The sequence below is a fragment of the Genypterus blacodes genome, unplaced genomic scaffold (assembly GCF_046128005.1).
Source record: "Genypterus blacodes isolate CSIRO-AG114 ecotype Tasmania unplaced genomic scaffold, CSIRO-AGI_Gbla_v1 ptg000139l_1, whole genome shotgun sequence".
NCBI classification, from domain to species: Eukaryota; Metazoa; Chordata; class Actinopteri; order Ophidiiformes; family Ophidiidae; genus Genypterus; species Genypterus blacodes.
The window spans coordinates 579,326-599,785 of NW_027466941.1; the positions used below are offsets into that span (position 1 = coordinate 579,326).

The 20,460-nt window shown below is 44.5% G+C and overlaps 1 protein-coding gene across 2 annotated transcripts; it reads right to left on the reverse strand.

Moving 5' to 3' along the window:
- Window positions 1-7,407: 7,407 nt before the first annotated feature.
- LOC143011783 (dual specificity tyrosine-phosphorylation-regulated kinase 4-like) lies at window positions 7,408-18,228 on the reverse strand. 2 transcript variants are annotated; one of them, XM_076164773.1, is made up of 12 exons: window positions 17,089-18,226; window positions 12,153-12,502; window positions 10,978-11,401; window positions 10,720-10,886; window positions 10,239-10,375; window positions 9,952-10,092; window positions 9,699-9,837; window positions 9,421-9,505; window positions 9,160-9,329; window positions 9,007-9,067; window positions 8,642-8,753; window positions 7,408-8,528 (listed from the first exon to the last, which is right to left on the reverse strand). In XM_076164773.1, exons 2-12 carry the CDS (start codon window positions 12,159-12,161, stop codon window positions 8,444-8,446), a joined length of 1,530 nt encoding a protein of 509 aa, XP_076020888.1. In that variant the 5' UTR covers window positions 12,162-12,502; window positions 17,089-18,226; the 3' UTR covers window positions 7,408-8,443. The 2 variants fall into 2 exon arrangements, with proteins under 2 accessions (XP_076020888.1, XP_076020889.1); XM_076164774.1 differs by having other exon boundaries at window positions 8,440-8,528; window positions 8,677-8,753; window positions 17,089-18,228.
- Window positions 18,229-20,460: the final 2,232 nt, after the last annotated feature.

Consider the following 20,460-nt stretch of genomic DNA (forward strand, 5'->3'; position numbering starts at 1 on the left):
AGCAAGACGCTGATTAAAGGGCCGTACTCTGAAAATGAGGCCGACCTGGCGACGTCGCACTCGCCGGTTTTCCTCCGATGGCGCCGCGTTGGCGTAATTACAATCAAACACTTTTAATTAATCAAGGTTGCGTGTCAGAGCTCGGTCAGTCAGTGTGAAATGAGAGTGACGCATCGCTACGGATACGGGATACGGAGCGCAGTGTTATTGCTGCAGCTTAAAATGAGAGGGCAGAGGTCAGAGCGGCAGGAGCGAGCTTAGAACATTTTAGGATGGAGGTATAGGTACAGGACAGAGGGTTGCCAGGGGCTGAAGCAACGTAAACAACTACAAAATAAGTTATAGAGACATTTAATCTAAATGCATCCTAATAATAACAATGTTCCCAGTTGAAGTTGGAGGAAAATAACTTGTAATTTGAATTTGAAGCGTGTAGAGAAACGCAAATGGGGTAATTAATCCCTCATCAAGCCAAAATATTCAACCGATGATGCGTAAGACTCTGTACGCTATGAAATCCCCACGGAAACAACTCCTAATCCGCTCTGACATTACGGTCGGACGCAGTAGACGACAGATGATGATATCTTATATATTTGGCTGGAGCAGCTGGATGTGAGTCCGACTCTGCAGATTCTGTTCTGTATTCTGATGGCGTCCGGCCTGTTGCTGCTCTGTAGCCTCGGGTGTGTGTGTGCGTCCGTTATGTCTTATATCACCTCTGATCACATAATGCATCAACGCTGCAGGAGGAGAAGTGCTTCTGAAGGTGAGACAGAACTGGAGAGATGAAGGAGGTCTTTGCCCACACCAGGAAGAATCTGAGAGGTGTTTGTTAATTGGCGGTCGGAGTCAGTTCGGGTCGACTCCATTTTGGATTTGATCTCATCATGCTCGGGTTTGTCCTCCGGCCCTCTGTCCTCACAAAGGGCAAATCAGGGGAAATGTACAGCCCCGTGTGGCGGCTGTGTGTACTGCAATGCTTCTCCAGCGGAACAGGCAGAAGCAAAAGGGGAGAAATCATATTTGCTTCAATAAAAATGAAGGAATTGCTGTCGGGAGCAAACTGATCCCAGCGGCTTAGAGGAAAAATCAGAAAAGAACTCCGAGAAGAGCAGGAAGATGAAGATTAGATCGCTGGAAACTGGAACAAAAAAGTCACACTGCGATATTGTTAACTTTATAAAACTGAGATTACAATTCATGTAAATAAACTTTGAAATAAAAATGTTCTCAAAATCAAATTTAATCCTACATAATAATTAAAGTATACGGTAGATGTATTCAGTTCTTGTTGGTCGCCCGAATCACTTCTTTCCTTCCTTTATTTCCTGTAGCTTCTCATACACACACACACACACACACACACACACACCCTAGTGTACAAAACCCAGCGGCACAATTTGGACCTGGACCCTTGTGATGCTGATATGATGCAGGCGTTTTGTACACAGGAGGCTCCTAAACCAGGGGGTTCAGTCTGGCAATGTGACACTTGGCTCGGGAGACACTTGTGAAATAGAAACCCTGTTTGTTTGTGTGTGTTTTTGTGTGTGCGTGTGTGTTTTTTTTCGCTCTTGACGACACATCCTGGCATGTCGTTGGGCAGAGAAACTGCTTCATCACCCACAGCTGGATCCAAATCATTACCCGCAGTGAAAGGCCCCCCTGGCTCATCAAAATGGCTCAGCGAGTGTGAAGCTGTGGTGAAAAAGCGAGCTCCTGCCCCCCCGCTGAGAGCCGGAGAAAACAGCTCGGTCAGTCTCCAGCTTGCTCCGTTTCACAGCTCGCTGCTCAGTCCTTCTGCTTTGAGCTGCTGCTTCTTCCTCCTCTGCCTGACACCAGATAATTAAGCCTAATTAGCTTCTTTCTTGCTCCCATTCCTCCACTGTGTGTGTGTCTCCTCTCAGTCAGATCAGTGCACCTGATTGGCTTAAATGACAAACCTTCAAGATAAGACACGCGCAAAGATCAGATCGAGTTTGGTTGGAGACTTTTCCCATCATGACTACATCCATTGAAGCTGAGCAGAGAGAAATCTCCTCCGTTTTCAACTATTGGATGTTACGACCATCTCGGTTGCCACTAACCTTCTTATTATGCCACCTCAGTCTGAGAAATGACCTTTTTTTTCCCCCGGGACCCCCATTAATATTTGAGCGTGCTCATCTCAAAAGCATTAAGTGGCTATTTCGCCCACCGTGCCTCTGCCCCCAATGTCATTCAACCCCTTCAAAATGATTACAAGGAGATAAATCTGTCGTGTGTGATCATTTTCATTTTATTACCCCTTTCTGGTTTCCATCTCACAACTAATAAATAGCAGAGTCAATCTATAAGGGGAATAAAATGCTTTAGCAGGGGGGTGTGAGGGGTGGGGGTGGGGGTGTATTTCATCCCTCTCTGGGCGGTGAAGGAGTGAGATTTCCCCGACAAATGAGAGGCTAATGTGCATCTCCCTGTGGCGGAGTCGGCAGGCTGGAGCTTTAAACCAGACAGGCACTGTATGATTGAAGGAATCATGTAGATTAGCATCGAGTCAAAATGATTTTTAAACTCTTAAGTTGACTGTGAAGGATGTAATCAGATCTCTCTCTCTCTCTCTCTCTCTCTCTCTCTCTCTCTCTCTCTCTCTCTCTCTCTCTCTCTCTCTCTCTCCCTCTCTCAGCCATGCCCCACGGAATCATGGAACATAATTCCAGATTGGCACGGACGCCGACTTCTGAGTGACGGTAATTGTATTTAAAGCAATTTGATAATGCTCCTAAAAGTCATCGTGTACCCGGTCCAGCCAGCCTGAATCGGGGCTCTAGATCTGCACCGTCCAGATGGCACGGATGACACGTCGCCCAGGTGATATGCATCCTTTGCATTCTGGCAACAGCTGCTGCATCAGTTGGACGGGGTGACCTGGGATATAGATGGATAGGGAGGGGGAGGGGAGGGGAGGGAAGGGGGGCTATTAGGAGGATTGCGGTTTGGATATGTGACAACAATGGATTTGGTTGGTTAGATGGATCGAAGTCACATATGTATTATGTAGGTTAAAGGTAAACACAATGACCAAGGGTCTAAAGTTGTCATCTCTTTAACAAAGTATAGATTTATTTGACACATCTGTAATGTTTACTGTGCAGTCTGGCTCTGGCACAGGTACAACCAGGTCACCTAAGAAATAAATGAGTAAACAAGCCCACAAAACATAAAGCTGGTGCTGGTGAAACAGCTTGATCTCAGTATACGTGCAGCCATAAGCTATAGATGATGATGAATGGAGCCTGCTGCTGCTGCTGCTATTGCTGCTTCTGCTTCTGCTACTGCTGCTGCTGTTGCTAACGGCTTCCCAGCTCTCGCACTTCCTGCGTCCTCCTCTGGAAGCTCTGATCTTTCCTTTGCCTCTCTAGGGTGTGAAAATATAGCGTTTCCTTCTTTTTTTAGGCGTTCCTGGAAAAACTCAGCAGCTCATTCTGACATTTCCTCGATCCGTCTCCTTCTTTAAGCAGACGCCACGTGCAGTTTTAGTGTGGACGAGGTGCCTCCTGCTTATTCCTGCATTCTTCCTGAATGTTTTTTTATTCCAGGCCACAGCAGAGCGTCACTACAAAAATACTGCGGAGAACAAACAAAAAAAATCCACTGTATTTTCTACTTTTGTTGTCTTTTCTGATGGGCCAGGAAATTATATTTGCAGTAAATGCTGAGCTAACCGATATTTCATTTCCTCTGGGCGTCGTTTGCTGAGGCCTGCGGTGCATTTCAGGATCAATAAGCCAGTATGAGCTCATAATTACATAACAACAACAACAACCACAAAAAGAGTTGGTTATTTTCATTTCATTGTGCTCGGATATGAAGAGCACAAGAGAGAAATGATGAAGATGAAGAGGAAGAAGAGAAGTCTGAACTGACCACTGACACAAGACTGATACTGTGAATTTATCTGGCCAGGGAAAAGAACTTTGCTCCTTCATGAAGAGAGATCTCAGCAAATGCTCACTGCTACAGACCCAACTGAAGGGGGCGCCGTTAGAGCACATACCTCCACCAAGGCCAAATGAGCCGGTAACCAAATAAGTCTTGTTTCAAAAATAGTAATAATCCAAACTGATTGCACAGTATGAATGGACTCAGTTAAACTCATTAGTAATCAACCAAACCCTGATGTTGCCTATTTGCTCACACTGTCACTAGGATCAGTAACTCCTCAAACCTCCGTTTCAACTTCCTAGCGACTGCCGGAGGACACGAGGAAAGACAAAATGAAAGTCACGGAAAGCCTGAAACACTGATTACCGAGGCGTCAAACGGATCATAAAGCATTTACAGCTCAGAAGGACACGACCCAGCGCCGAGTCTAGAGTTATCAAGTCTTATAACATTCTTCCTCCTCTGAGGATGACTCACTGGATGTTGACACACATCTAAAGTCGGCGCTCCGAGCGATCTGATGAAAATCTGTCAAAATTCAGCACTTCAGGATTAATGTGAAATCATCACGCCGCTCACACTCTTGTCCTGTATCTCCGTTACCACAGCGACTCAGGGCGGTAAATGCAGATTTGTTTTGGTTGAACTCGGAGATGTTTAACACAAAGAGCTGCAGTGAATAATGAGCCCTTATCTCCAGGATTCTCAGGCAATATGACAAATGCTTGTGCAATTTATAGAAGCGTTCCACTTTGTTTAAAAAAAGAAGCAGTATCAATTTGAATAATGTACGGTATAATGTGAAACCTCCATTTATCTGAAAGAAGCCGGGCCGACTGGAAACACACACACAAATGAAGTAATTCACCTTAGAAAAACAAACAATACAAAGAAAATACTGCAGCCAAAGTGACAAGAATGCTCAGAATACTGGATGTTCCATTTCCCATGTAAATCCTCCTAAAGGTCTTACACACTTGCACACTTGCACACACACACACACACACACACCACCACCACATCTAATTGACTACACGACAGTCAAATTGTTCACATTGTTTCCTCAGACTTTCTCTTCTCTCCCCAGGCCTTTCCTACTGTTTTCCCCTTCTCTCTCTCTCTCTCTCTCTCTCTCTCTCTCTCTCTCTCTCCCTCTCTCTCTCTCTGCAGTGGGTAATGAGAACAGCGGTAAAATATGTAAAGCATGAAATTAAAAAATGGCCCCAAAGCAGTGACGCCGATTGAGGGGGGAAAGAAGAAACATTAGACGAGTCCTTAAATGGCATTGATTCCAGTCTCTATCCCGTCTCATCCTCCTGTCAAACATCAACACACTCACACAAGCATGGATATATCAACCACACCAAAACAATCAGAGGTCCCGCTGCAATTAAAAGAAATTTAAGGACTTTGTGAGCAGGGAGGGGAAATCGATGCTCCCCTCAGCCGTATCCGGCCTCCTCAGGCACCAGCAGGCACCAGTGATGGATGTTTTCAATAAACTAACTGCCCGTATGCGAATGGAGTAGAATGGATGTCAGAAGAAGATGGCGACGGCTGGGCTGTGAGGTCTTGGTCTGCCGGGGCAATCGACTGAATCGTACGCTTCCCTGTGATAAGAATGGGCGACTAAAGCTGAAGAGCCATCCCAAATTCCACACATTTCAGGAAAAGGAGCTCATCTACGGACACTAGTTTCATGTGAATATGTACTTTTTCTTCATCTTTTCTCATTGGCAGACTATTAAAGCACAAGGTTTGACAGAATTAACATTGCGATGGAAGGATTCATGGAGCGGAAACCAGAAATGCTTTTGGATTTAGGATTTGATCTTTACGTTTGAGTGAAATGAATGTGTGACCCAGAGGTAATGGACTAACAACCACAGATGCTGGAGTTAAATCACACCAGACCCTCAGTTAATACTATCTATATTGATCACCTTAGAGTTTCCAGCTCACCTCATTGTGGTCTGAGATTCCAAACACACTTCAAATTTGGAGAATATGAGAAGATTAGCTTCCAAGTTCACCACACCTAAGACAAACTCATTCAGCAGGTAGAGACTGTGAAAACATGAAAGGTGGAATAATAATGGAGCTTTATGAGGGAGAAATTATTCAGTAGATTCACAACTCACACACATACACACAAGCGTTCCATTCAAAGACAAATGTCTGAAATAAATGCATTAAAAACATAACATAGCCTAGAAAGCTGGCAGTGACATTCCGACTGGAGGCCAAACAGCTAATAAGCAGCTGCATCCTGCTTATCAGCCGTCTGCCATTCAAGACAACATACAGCGCAGAGAACGTATAGAGGTTAACAGGGCCAGGATGGAGAGACAGGTTTGCTCTATGCGAAAATGTAATTAACTGAATCATAACGACGCAGCGAGACGCCGTGGGCAGAGCAAAGACGCGTCTCCATTTTCTCCTTATAGTTTAATTAACATTCCTTGCAAAACATTATTTGAGGCGCTTAATGGAAACACTGTTTGTGGGCATGATTTCACCTGTAGTGTATAATAATGAAGCTGTCTAACAACGCATAAACATACACAAAGTCTTTCAAACTACAAGGTGTTGCATCATTAGAGTTTGTCTCTATTCTGGGTTCTTTCTTATCAAATGCTAGTTCAGATTCTTGTCACATTGTCTGAGTACTCATGTTTGATGTTAACACTGCATTTGTTTTCATCGGGTAATTGCAGAGGTTTTTCTTGAGTTTGGCGTCCTTGGATTGTCTGATTCTGGGTTGCTATGACATAAACAATGACACATTCTGCATGTCAATACTCAAAGATACTCAACAAACCTCCTCCATGCATGTATCGATCTGCATTCCATTCCTAACACATGATTCAGCAATGTTGAATCCACTACTCCAATGTGACCGTGAGCTTTTTCTGTTGCAGATTTTACAAGGAGGATCATTGTTCTGTAAAGCCACAATAACTTTGCTGAGAGTTTTCCACAAAAGCTGTCAAGTTTTTACTGTCTAGAATTCTCTGGCGACTGGCTGACCTCATAAAAATGATGCATTAACCGTCTGAGTGGCTCTTTATGAGCACAGACTTTGGGCGAGATTACACCGAGAGGATAGTCATTTTGCATGATTCCTTTGATCAATCAATTATAACAAACCAATATTCCAATAAATTACATCACAGCAATAATAATTGGAGGCAAGCACAGGCAGGCAGAGCCTCGTCTAGGATTCCTAGATAAGACGGCTAAAGTCAAATGCTGAACAAAATGTACAATACTAGAATACAGACTCATACAGACTTAAAATGCCGTACTCACATCTGTTCTAGCCGGCGATCTCAATTTGAATGTAAACGTTCTTGTACACAAATGCGACGGATCTAAATGAACAAATAATCACCAGATGGCGCTAATGTGTTGAAAGAGGTTTAATTCTGTATTTATAATTTTAATTTTGACTCTATGTTCCCAACTTCACCAACACATACACACACGTACACACTCTCTCTCTGTCTCTGTCTCTCTCTATATATCTATATATATATAAATAGACAGCAAATAAAACTGAATCATGAATAACAGACATGAGGTAAAGTGTTCAAGCAGAATCCCAAATGAGCCTCAACATGTGTCTCAGCTTTTTCATTTGATCCATAAAACATCATTCACTGAGCCCAGAGAACACATGGCCCAGTCCATTTAGCAAACAAAAATTGTTATGTGTGTCCTTGCCAAAAATGAAGTACGGTGTTCATCAATCTGCCGGATGCCAACAACTCAGGGATTGGCCGCTGCTGTCCATCAATCAAAGCAGCAGCCAGCTGTCCGGGAGAACGCGGGATGACAGTGATGGCGCTAAGAGCACTGTCCACTAGGTGACCCTGTAGCCATGACGATGGAGTGATGGATCTGCGCTGCCACAAAAAGTGGAACGTTTACCCTACAGACTGCAGGGGAGCCCACAAACACTACACTTCTTTATGCAAACACACACACTTTATGCACGAACAAACATGTAGAGACTTTTCACACTGTTGTGTTGTGTTGTTACATTAGATCCACAAACACTGTTGGAAACCATGTATCAAATATGAGCCAGCAAAGCAAAAAGTGTTGCATTCATCGAACATTTCCAGTTTAGTGGAATATTGCTTGTCTGGATATAAAATGTGATATGAGTGTTTTTGCAGCCTCTTGTTAACATGAACCTGTCATCTCATTGTTTTACAGCTGGATGGCCATGTTTCTGCCCCGCTCAGGTGGGAGTCGTGGTTTGGAGCCAATAGCCACACAGTGAAGAGGGGGCTTTGTCTCACATTGCCCGTGCTGCCACCTGCTCTGTGACAGAGGACACACCTGAGACGCAGGGGAACTTATGTAGTAAAATAGCTTAGATCACTTTTTTTTCTCTATTGTTTTGTGGAAGGAACCTGGATCACCCAAGGTAGAAGATGCAGACTGCAGCCACTGTGCTGACGGCCTTCATTGACTGCACAACTACACATTGATAACCAATATCCCTCTAAGCTGCTCGTATTTTTCTTTGTTTCTTTATCCATGGATGCCTAAGAGCTTCCTTTGGGGTCATGCGCTTCTTGGGGTCAAACCTAAATAAGAAAAGAGAGATGGATCATCAGGTTACCTAGTGTGTTTGTGGATAAAAGGTTGTACTTGACACAATTCATATTAATGAAATGTGATTTCTTTTAAGTGGACGTACTCAAGGCAGCGCTGAATGAAGTGGAGAAAATTTACATCTTTAGTCTCCAAGAAGTCAGCAGGATTCCAAGATTGGCTTTCGGGCTCAACTTCAGGCTCTTCACAACGATAACCTATAGACAAGTAAGAGAGCACATATATATACATTTCTCAAAACATTGTGATTCCTTTTTTTTTATATTATGGGACATTAATGTGTTACTATTTACATTTCATATCGCAATAGTTGTGATTCAATTGTGAAATTGTGATGAAACATGATAGGTTCTTCCAAATAACTCGCCATACACATGACAACATTACAGTACTTCATGGTGAAATGTTGAAATGACATCATCGGTAAAAATATTTAAATGTTTTGCTCACCAAAGTATCTTTCCTGACGAGGATATAACTGAATGAGGTCTTTCACTGAGAAATGCAGTACCTGTCATACACACACAAACACGTAAATGTTCATTCTAGGCTCATAAACATTTAAGCCAATCGAAAAGATAAAACACTTTAAAAGTTAGTTACCTTCATTATTTCCTTAAATGTGTTATTGTCATTTTCACCAAAGATCAAACCTCCAGTGAACATCTCGATCAGGATGCAGCCCAGGCTCCACATGTCTGTGGACGCGTCACAGGGCTCATCCAGCAGGACCTCAGGAGCCGCATACGCATACGTCACCACTTTGGGAGAACCTGTGGAGGAAAGAAGTGAGGGTTTAAACAGTCATATAATTGATCTTAAAATTTTAACGATCTGCACTGAAAAACTTTACGAGAGACTCACAATTAGGGGACACCATGTAGCTCCCTCCAAAGTCAATCACCTTGGCATGCTTAGTATGACTTTTTCTGGAGAGTAACATGTTGCCCTGAAACAGAAACATACACATCAATCACTGTTGGTGCTTTTAAAACTGACGCTATACTATCAAGGGTATTATTTTTGCAGGCGCATTATATATTACTTGGCCATGAAATCTCACCAGCTACCATAAAATGTCTACTTCCCCTGCATCCCATACAGAATTGATACAGGCTTTTGAGTCCAGTCAGGGTACTTACTGGTTTTAGGTCACCATGGACGATGCCTGCCCCTCTGAGCAGCAGGAGGCACTTCAGGAGGTCGATGGCGTAGTGTCTGGTCTCCTCCATGCTTAACTTACAAGACGGACGGCAGCCTATAACCATCTCAAAGTTTTTCCTAGAAGAATAAATGTGAGGAATGCCTTCTAAATTCCGACGTCTTGAGTACAGAAAAATCTCAACAAACTAACTCAAGCCATCGACCAAAAGAAACCATATTTTCTGAACTTACTCAAACAGCTCAAATATGATGCAGATGTGATTACGGAACATGAATGAATCTTTCATGTGGACGATGTTTGCTTGGTCCGAGGGGTCGATCCTTTGCAGAAGCTCTAACATTTCAAGCTCACACTGAGCTTCTTCAATGGACCTGAAAACCAAGAGAGAGAGAGAGAAGCGAGTGTGTGCACTTCAAACTGACTTATAAAGAATTAAATCCATGAATACATGAAGCTATTGATTCTGCTATTTGCTTTACATGAGTGTGATATAAGTTGGTTTTAGGTTGTGTTTTACCTTTTCACGTTTCGAATAACCTTGATGGCGACCTTCTCCTTAGTTTTGTGGTCCCTGCATTTAAGGACCGTACCACCCGTGTGTCTCCCGAGCTCCTTCAGTACTTCATAACGGTACGCCAAATGGTCCCGGAGAACCTGGGGAAGAAAAGTTTTCCACAGGAGTTAAAATGCACTGCGACATTCATTTTAACTTTACAACTGTGGCAAAACAGTAGTAAGACATTTCATTTTTCAATAATATGTTACAGCAAATCTCAGACCGTCTAGTTTCTCTTCCTAGACATACATATATTACACACTGTGAAGAAAGGTATACTTTCCATCTGACCTGCCCACGTTAAAGCAATATATATTTATGAGTTGACTCAATTCAGTCAGCATAGCGAGAACACTAAATTAACCCTACATTCATTGTCAAGTTATCATGTGTAGGACAACAGTGGCAACCAATCAGTACTCAGTAATGGGTCGCTACTTACAATGTTAAAGTATCCCAAATTTGAATCGTATCCATTGTTGAAAGAAACATCAGTGGATCCGTGAATTTTCTTGCATGTCTTGTTCCCAAAGAACCAGACCTCAGTATACTGTGTGATTTCCTCCTTCTCAAAATCTGTCAGATATTGACCCCACTGCTGCAAGAAAACTGTTCGGGGACAAGCGTATGTTCGTCAACAGAAAAAAGGCCTCAAACAAACATTCTGCATCGATTAAACAACAAACAAAGAAGAACTTACGTATATGATCCTGTGGAATTCGTTTGAATTTGATCCCCTTCTGCTTGTTCTTGGTGTTTGGTTGTTGACTGACCTGGGTTCCATCTGGCTGCTGGCTGAAGCAACATTTGGGGATCTTCTCATCGTCAGGCTCTGGCTCGGTGGTTTTCCTCACCATCTTCTGAAGTGGTGGTAGGCTGACTATCCCAGCAACTTTGGGAGCCTTCTCAGGGGAAGTTGCTGGCTGGGGGGTTTTCTTCAGGATCTTTGGAATGGATGGGAGACCAACCTTTTGAGGACATTTGGGAAGCTTCTCAGTGGCAGATGCTTCCGGGACAGTCTTTCTGCCAGGTGAGATCACAGCCTGCTGCCGTTTCTTCAGAACCTTCATGGCATCTTCCATTATCTCCTGCATGGGCTGGGAGCCTTTATTTCTGACAGTATCCTAGGTGGAGAACAAAAATCAAATATGTTGGGTTTTTTTTTAATGTGCAATGTTGGCTTTATTATAGCGCCCCCCTCTGGTGGACATGTGTCACACTTTGTGTCTTGGTCTCCTGCTGCTATACCGACCCTTCCTATATCGGCCCTGCTCAAGTCATGTCGCACCGTTTGGGCCACAGAAGTACTTTATGAGCATTTAAGGTGGAAGACAAAAATTGATGAATAATAAATACCTGTGCAAAAAAAAAAAGATTCACACATGTCTGATACTTGCACCTCTAAAAGAATTATTTTATAATAAACTAACCTTTGGTGGTTGCTGCTGTATGGATACGTTGGATGCTTTCGCTCTGTCAATAACTGTTTGCCTTTTCTTTTCCATCAAGTTAGTTACGTTTACATACTAATGACATTAATTTGATACTTGAGCTTAGAGAGAACGCTCATAAACTCTTGAAATGACATCATGGGAAGGTCATTATGGACAATAAAATGACCTCATGGGACGTATTTATGTTATATATTTACCTATTTGAAAGTTTATCATGACATTAAATAATAATCATCAACTTTGGAAACTTGTTTTGACTCATGAATGTATAAAATACAACTTATATTACCAATTGATGATGTCATCGTAATGTTTTGGGGGTGCACTCTTATCATAGGTTGCAACACTTAAAAACAGTATAAGACCTAACTGTGTGTGAGTGTGAGGTAAACTCAGATCAGTCACACAACATTAAACCCACCTGCCTCATATTGCGTAGAACTGCGTCAATGTTTAGGTAGGTGGTCTGTGTCAAAGTATCCTGATGTCATGGCTTCTCCAGGTAAACCACGCACACACACCTGGCCTTCCACGTGACGCAAAGGAAAACTTAATTCCGCAGCCCAGGCCGCCTTCTCCCATTGCTCCTTGGTCCAGTTCTGACACTCCCATTGTTGGTGCCTTCAGCGGTGGACAGGGTTGAGCACGGGAACTCTGACCCGGCTGTGCTGTGTGTTCTGACGCCTGTCTATCACTGCCAGCAATCATTTTTTCATCTATTTCTGGTATGGTAGCTCTTCTGTGAGATTGGACCGGGCGGGCTGACCTTTGCTGTGTAGAGACACACATAAAAAATATAAAAGTGTATCATGAATAACAAACATGAGGCAAAGTGTTCAAGCAGAATCCCAAATGAGCCTCTCACACATCTCAGCTTTTTCATTTGATCCATAAAACATCATTCACTGAGCCCAGAAAACACATGGTCCAGTCCATTTAGCAAACAAAAATTGTTATGTGTGTCCTTGCCAAAAATGAACTACGGTGTTCATCAATCTGCCGGATGCCAACAACTCAGGGATTGGCTGCTGCTGTCCATCAATCAAAGCAGCAGCCAGCTTTCCGGGAGAACGCGGGATGACAGTGATGGCGCTAAGAGCACTGTCGACTAGGTGACCCTGTAGCCATGACGATGGAGTGATGGATCTGCTCTGCCACAGAAAGTGGAACGTTTACCCTACAGACTGCAGGGGAGCCCACAAACACTACACTCCTTTATGCAAACACACACACTTTATGCACAAAACAAAACAGTATTGATCAACTGTAACTCAGAGCGCCTTAATTGCTGGATCCAATGAGAGTCCAAAGCATCACAATAAGCCTCAGGCCCTCTTCACAATCTGTCTGCACAGACACGTCCAAGAACAAACCAACACACTGGACACAGTCACATGACTCAGATACTAAGAATATTTCATTTATGTATTTAAATGCCCTTATCTTTAAAAAACAACATGGAAATACTTTTTCAAATGCGGTTATTACTTAAGAAAGTCGTGAAGGGGAAATATCTCTCTCTCTCACACTCCCTCTCTTTCTCTCTCTCTCCCTTCCTCCAAACCTCCTTCCCTCCCTTTCTCTCTCTCACACTCCCGCTCTCTCGCTCTGTCCCTCTCTCTCTCACACTCCCTCCCTCTCTCTGCAGTGTCAGATATTTTAAATCTGCAGTCTCTTCTTAAAAGGGAGAAATGTTTCGATCCCAATCTATTATGTTCTACCAGCTAAACAGTCAAACGCCCACACACAGACACAGACACAGACACGCACACACACACACACCTTAACTCACACACTGCAAGAGCATCATCACACCCTCTTAACTGAACTAAACCAGGCATATCCTCATGCATTCAGTCGTAATGATCTGATTTGTACACAAACCTCACATCCCGGTTTTGTGGATCAGTTCTCCTCAGTCTGAATCCATCATCATCTCATCTCATCTGTGTCTGTGTCGGTGCACTACATTATGATGGAGCTTGTGAATTAATACCACTGCAGAGCAACTACACTTCCAACCCACATAGACACACACAACCACAACCACACACACACAACCACACAGCGCCAATACACATTATGAGATACACCATCCATGTAGAGACTGGCTACAGGAGAGACAGCAGTGCTCTGACACAGCAGCTTATAAATAATTCCTTGCATGTGGAATGGAGCAACGTCTCTCCACTCAGTAATGTCCTTGAAATTAATTAGACTGCACACGTATATATTTATGCAAAGTTTACATAATGTCTCCCCGTGGAGTCGCTGATTTAGGCGTAATTGACCTTTAAATGATGGCTTCTCCCTGACACACGTATGGAACAGGAGGAGGGAATCAAACCGTCTGCTGCAGGTGTGGGAGAGTATAGCCGATCAATACGGTGATCTCTCTACTGTATGCAGTATGTGTGTATATGTGGGTATGTGTGTGTATGTGTGTGTGGGGAGGGGGGGCCTTGACTTCATCGATATCACTGAACTCATTGACTGTACGTCCTGTTTTCTATTCAGCCTGTCTTTTACCATGGCGACCACCCGATCAGTCAAGCTGAAGCAATACACTTGCACACACTCACTCTCTCAGACACACACACACACACACACATACACACCAATCAGTATGCCACAGCGATCTGTACATCTGTATTCTGCAGTGCTGTGCCATTGAGCTGTCCATGGTTCCTGAGATATATCGGCGAAATTTCCAAACGGGTTTCACAGAAGATGTCATTTCAAAAACGCCAAAGCTATTTCTAAAGGCTTTGATGTGTATTATTACACTATAAATAAATACTGTACAGGTTAAACTGCACATCAGACTCTTGGCATCTTGACTTTTAGATGGTTATTTGTTTTCCCCTGTAATTTTCTCTGCAGAATTCATTCAAACAAATCGCACAAGTTTGTTGCTTTTGCATACAAACCTCAAAGGTAAACAAACTAAACATCAGGTTAGACTCCTTGAACTTTTGCCTCCTTTATTCCACAATAGTATAAAGTGAAAGTTCCCTCAAAGGTGTGTGTGTGTGTGTGTGTGTGTGTGTGTGTGTGTGTGTGTGTGTGTGTGTGTGTGTGTGTGTGTGTGTGTGTGTGTGTGTGTGTGGCAAAAGTTCATGAAATGACCATGAAACAGCAGAGCAGAGTCCCAGCATAGCGGCAAAGGAGGAGACGACACCACCGACTTGTAAAAAACCTGCCAAATAAATCTGGTGGTTTAGGAGTAAAGTAGTCTCCTATAATATTCTATCAAATGGCAATCACGTACATGCAGTATACTGAAAAGTTAATAGAGCGTGAAAATACTTCAGATTTTCATTTGAGTACACGCCACATTTTCTGCTTTGGAGCTCGACACATTTATAATGCGGCGCGACACTCGGGGATGAGATGTAAGTGTTTCGCGCAACTATCATTTAATGAGCACTTCCGTTCATTTCACACAGCAGAACGCGAGGTTGGATCGGTGATGCCTTTCAGTTTGGAGTTCTGAAGGATTTCAGAAAGTGACTGAGACAGACGGGGGGGACAAAGGACTGAGACAAATAAAGGAGGGCGACTCTTGTGATGATGATAATAATAATAATAATGCAGCAGAATGCAACGACTGAGAAAAAAGAGATAATGAGGACAAACGGGTCACAAGGAAAAAAACCTGTCTGGATTTGATCACCATGTCTGAAGTGTTCAATCCAAATATCTGTCAGGGCAGTAATAGAACAGATGTAACTAATAAGATTAATAATGGTCATAGTTTGCATTGACCCTAATGGTTTCAAATGTTCTCAGTTGCACATTAGCACATGACAAAGCAAACAGAGCAGAATTTACACAGCCAGCCTATAAGCTTACTGAAGAACATATAGGGATGTTTGAGACTGTGGGTAAGAGAGAGAGAAGAGAGAGGAGAGAGAAATAGAGATGGAGAGAGATAGAGCAGAGGGGAAAGAGAGAGAGAGAAAGACAGAGGGAGATAGAGAGGAAAGAGAGAGAGAGAGAGAGAGAGAGAGAGAGAGAGACTGAGAGAGAGAGAGAGAGAGCTTGTAAATTTAAAACATTAATCAAGGTCAAAGACAAGGTAATTTTATATTTGATGACACCGAATACCTTAGGGTGATTGTGTGTGTGTGTGTGTGTGTGTGTGTGTGTGTGTGTGTGTGTGTGTGTGTGTGTGTGTGCGTGTGTGTGTGTTAGTGTACACATTAGCATGCAGAGGAGACAGGTAGAGTGATATGAGGCTTTTCCATCAGTCTGCTAAAAAAAAGGTATGACAGTAATGGAGCACCCTAACTTTAAAGTGCTCACACACACACACACGCACACACGCACGCACACACGCACGCACACGCGCATGCACACGCGCATGCACACGCACATGCACACGCGCACACACACACACACACACAGCCTGTTGACATTAGCAAGGGGTCAATAATTGATTACTCAAATGATTGAATCGACCGTTTCAGTGGAAAACTCATACAGAAGCAATTTGTGGAATGTGGTCAAACGTTTGGTTTCTGACTGAGGGCGGAGTGAACAGCCTGTACGCTCTATTCAGGCTCTGAAGTTTGTTGAAGTCCCAGTTGATAGAGTCGTTCAAAGAGAGAGACGGAGAGGAGAGCAAACAAACGAACAGAGGAGGAGAGACAGACCAACAAAAAGAGAGAGAAGGGCCGGGCGAGACAGTGATGGAGGTGAGGGAGGGAGGGAGGAGGAGAGAGAGAGAGAGCAGGGCTGTATAACATGGTAGCTTTTCATCAGTGCTTAGTGGAGCACGAAACGACCGACGAGATCGAGCAAAGAAGAGAAGAGAGGGGAAGATGAGAAACAGAGAAGAAGAGGAGGAGACAAAAAAGAAGAGAGGGAGGAGGGGGAGGAGGGGAGAGACACTCAAGAGTGATCGGTGCTGAGCCAAGGCTTTCCTCCAAGGAGGGGGGGGCTCTACACACACACAGAACGTGTGGAATTATAGATGTGTGTGTGTGTGTGTGTGTGTGTGTGTGTGTGTGTGTGTGTGTGTGTGTGTGTGTGTGTGTGTGTGTGTGTGTGTGTGTGTGTGTGTGTGGAGGAGTTGGCTGTGCTCCAGAGGAACAGCTAAGAAGACAAAACCAAGGAGAGCCGGGAGTCACCTTCACACACACACACACACATCTGCACACACGCACGCACACACACACACACACACACACACAGTTTTTATGTGCTTATAAAATGTACGCTCGTGTTGAACTCAGGTTAAGTTTGAATGTCTGTCCTGCGAGAGAGAGAGAGGGGGGGGGGTGAGGGGGGGAAGAAGAGAGAGAGAGAGAGAGAGAGTGTGTGTGTGTGTGTGTGGGCATGGTGAGTGTTACCTCTCAGCTCTGGTCATGAATACCGAGGTCAGTCCACTCACTCAGCCACAACTCACTGACTGCTGATCCCTCTGGAGCGTTGCCTCGCTCAGCAGGGAGCCAAAGAGCTCCGACGCTGACCACTCACTGCTAATGATGTCGGTCTGGTCAAATCAAATCAGAGAAAATGATCAATCAGGAGCACTTGCGGGGCTTCAAACCCTCACATGTGCACAAGAGCACACAACAAAACCCTGTAACACACTGCAATACGCCTCCCTCCCTCACTCTCCCTCACTCTCTCTCACTCTCTCTCTCTCTGCGTGTGTGTGTGATGTCCAGGTATGGATGCGGCGTCCCCCACACACACAGCAGCACCCAGGAGCCTAAAGAATGAACCGAGCGGCTGCTTTCCATGCACACTACATTGTGAACAGCGGCGTTGGCGTGAGCTGTGCTGGCCTGAATGCCAAAGCTGCGCCATTGATTTGTTCCTTGCTGCACTTGGGAGGCAGGAGCGAGTCTGACCTCATACCGACAGAGACGCAGGGACGAGGAAGGGTCACTTAATGGGCTCAGAGGTCCACAGCAAAGTGAGTAATGCTTTAATTAAGTCCACTCACTGAAATAAGCACAATAAAGAGATCTATAACTCTATAACCTCGCATTGTGCCATCGGTTTCTTTGATGTCCTGGGCAGAAAGCAGATTTGGTTGCAAGTAGCCACAAGGGGGCGGTGAAGTGCGTTTACTGGGAGAATTAAGGGAAAAGAAATGCAATGAGGTCTGCAGAACTCGGAAGTAACATCTGAGTTAACTTCTTAGCCAGGTTGACTTATGTGTGTAAGAGAGATTGAGCGTGTAAACACAGCGTCTCCACATTGTGCTGCTCTCCTTGAAAGTACGTCTGAAAAAGTAAACAAATCGTGAAAACGGAAGAGGATGTTACTCTGGAATAGAAGTCAGGTGTCTGTATGAGGCCTCTGCCTGAAGTTCAGAGGGCACCGTCACCTAACTCTTTTACAAACAACCCTCATTAACATTTCATAACCTTCCTGGCAGTGCGGCGCTGCTGCTTTTAAGCGTCCTCTTCTTCAAAGCCGGGAGATAAGACAGTTTTTTCCGCTGCTTTCCTCTTACGCTCGTGTCTCCTTAAAGACGGCGGGGCTGCTTCGCCACGATTTACAAAAGGTCAAAGACGACGACGAGGCAGCGGCTTTGTTTGGGGGAGAGTAACGACGCTGGAGGGGGGGGCGAGTGACGCGGCATGGCCCCGACGCTGACACGGCGCCGACGCTGACACTGCGGATTAAAGCATGTGAAACGTGCCGGGGGGAAGTTTTGTTCAAAGGTTTCCATGAAGCGGCTTTGACGGCGTTCTTTCTTCTTCTTTTGAGCGTCTAACATGTGATGGAGCCGCGATTAATGCCTGGAATAGGTTTGACACTAATAGCAGGTGTTGAGGTTCACTCGATGCCTCCATCGCCTTCGTTCACACGGCTGAGAGCTGCAGGTGCAAACTAGCCAACACCCTACTAATGGATGCCTTACTTCCTGTTCGATGGGATCAGAGAGAAAGATCGGAAAGAAAGATGAGAAAGAGGAGAAAGAGGAGAAAGAAGAGAAAGAAGAGAAAGCAGAGAAAGAAAATTGGGTGCACATGTTTGGAGAATAACAACACACAGTGGAAATATAAAGTAAAATGAAACATTTCAGCTCAGAAATGATTCATAGGTAAACTAAGTGCTTGTCTGCAGAGGTGAGGAGATGGAGAAATGCTGCATGGCTTCATATCAATGTGGACAGAAAAATGAAACTATTTCATCAAGGACAGAATGTCGAAAGGAAAGAAAGAAATTCTGATCTTTGTGCCCACTTCTTCTCAGCTGTAAGTGTGTGTGAGTGTGTGTGAGCTTTTCTTACCAAAACTTCACTACTTTCAAGTTTTCAAACTAGAGTTTCTGCAACTAAGAGAAGAACGACGTCGCCAGGTCACAGTTGGTCGTTACAGAGGAATGGAGCCGATGCAGCAGGAAGGGGACCGGACCGGACCGGACGCCTTCAGTGTCACGCATTCAACTCACACACAGGTTCAACCTTCATCATGGCAAAACACAAGGTTGACCCGAGTCCTCTTCCTCTCTCCTCCTTTCATCTCTGTTCTCCTCCTCATACACTTACTTCCTCTTCCTCCCCTTGTCTCCTCCCTCTTGTCTCATCTCAGCTCATGAACTCACTCTATTTTTGTTTTTTGAAATGACGAAGCTGCTCTATATGAACCGTTTCTATATCGTCAAAAGTTCAGTTTGACAGAGTGCTTCAACTTTAAAGGTCTGTATCAATATTAAGGTCACAAACTTACATTATCAATATTCTGACAAGTGGAGCGTCGCTTGCATTTTTATAAATTTCACCCGCGCTCACTCCCTCTTCTTCCTCCTTAACTTCTTCATCACGCCCTCGGCTCCTTCTGGAAACAGCTGCGGGCAAGGACACAGCTCCGGGTTACACTTAGCTCGCCTCCCCGCCTGACCTCCCCCCTCCTGTATCACTTCTCTCACCCTGAGGACGCAAACACAAACACAAACACCAAGCGCCGGACAACACGGCATCCTTGAAGGCATCACGGCTAGACGGACTTCACGTCTCCGTCGGTGCAGAAAAGCAGGAAGGCAGAAGAGGAAGAAGCAGGTTTCATGAAGCGTTCCCTGTACCCTGGGTGTGACTGTGATTGGTTCACGCTTTTGCATGTCTTGGCGTGAAGGTGCCGCCTGAGAGGATTCATTAGAGACGCCGCTCCCGTGTCTATTTGCTAGCCTGTGGCGTGCGTGGAGAAGGTGTCACTGTCCCCACCAGCACTTATGGGCTTTTTAATAAAGCAGCTGTTCAACAAAGAGGAAAGTCACACACACACATACAAACAGGCTGTGTGTCATTGTAGCCGCACACACTGGGGGCAGAGGAGACAGTAAATATCACTCCCACTGTCTGTGAAAATTGCATGTGTGCGAGTCGCCTCCCAGATAGATAAAATCTCTCCTGTGATCAGCAGCTCTGGGTGTGTGTGTGTGTGTGTGTGTGTGTGTGTGTGTGTGTGTGTGTGTGTGTGTGTGTGTGTGTGTGTGTGTGTGTGTGTGTGTGTGTGTGTGTGTGTGTGTGTGTGAAGAAATAACTGGAGCGGCGAGAAGAAAAGAAAGACGGCGGGAGCGAGGAGACGTATCGCTCCTGCGCCGTGATGAATGGAAAAACATTAAAATGTCCGCAGCCCGGGCGTAAAAAGGTGGAATGAGCAAAACAAAACAGGGCGGAGGGTCCCAGAGTGCAAGGCTGAGATCCAGAGCGTCCAAGCCAGAATGTAATGACACTTCAACAGGAAACATTATGGGTTTTAGCA

What these genes read in the sequence shown, in the direction of transcription:
- LOC143011783 (XM_076164773.1), bottom strand. An exon ending in GTTATTCGAAACGTGAAAAG is followed by an intron (nt 10,093 to 10,238) that starts GTAAAACACAAC and finishes CTTGGTTTTCAG; the next exon opens with GTCCATTGAAGAAGCTCAGT. An exon ending in TCCATGGTGACCTAAAACCA is followed by an intron (nt 9,506 to 9,698) that starts GTAAGTACCCTG and finishes TTTCTGTTTCAG; the next exon opens with GGCAACATGTTACTCTCCAG.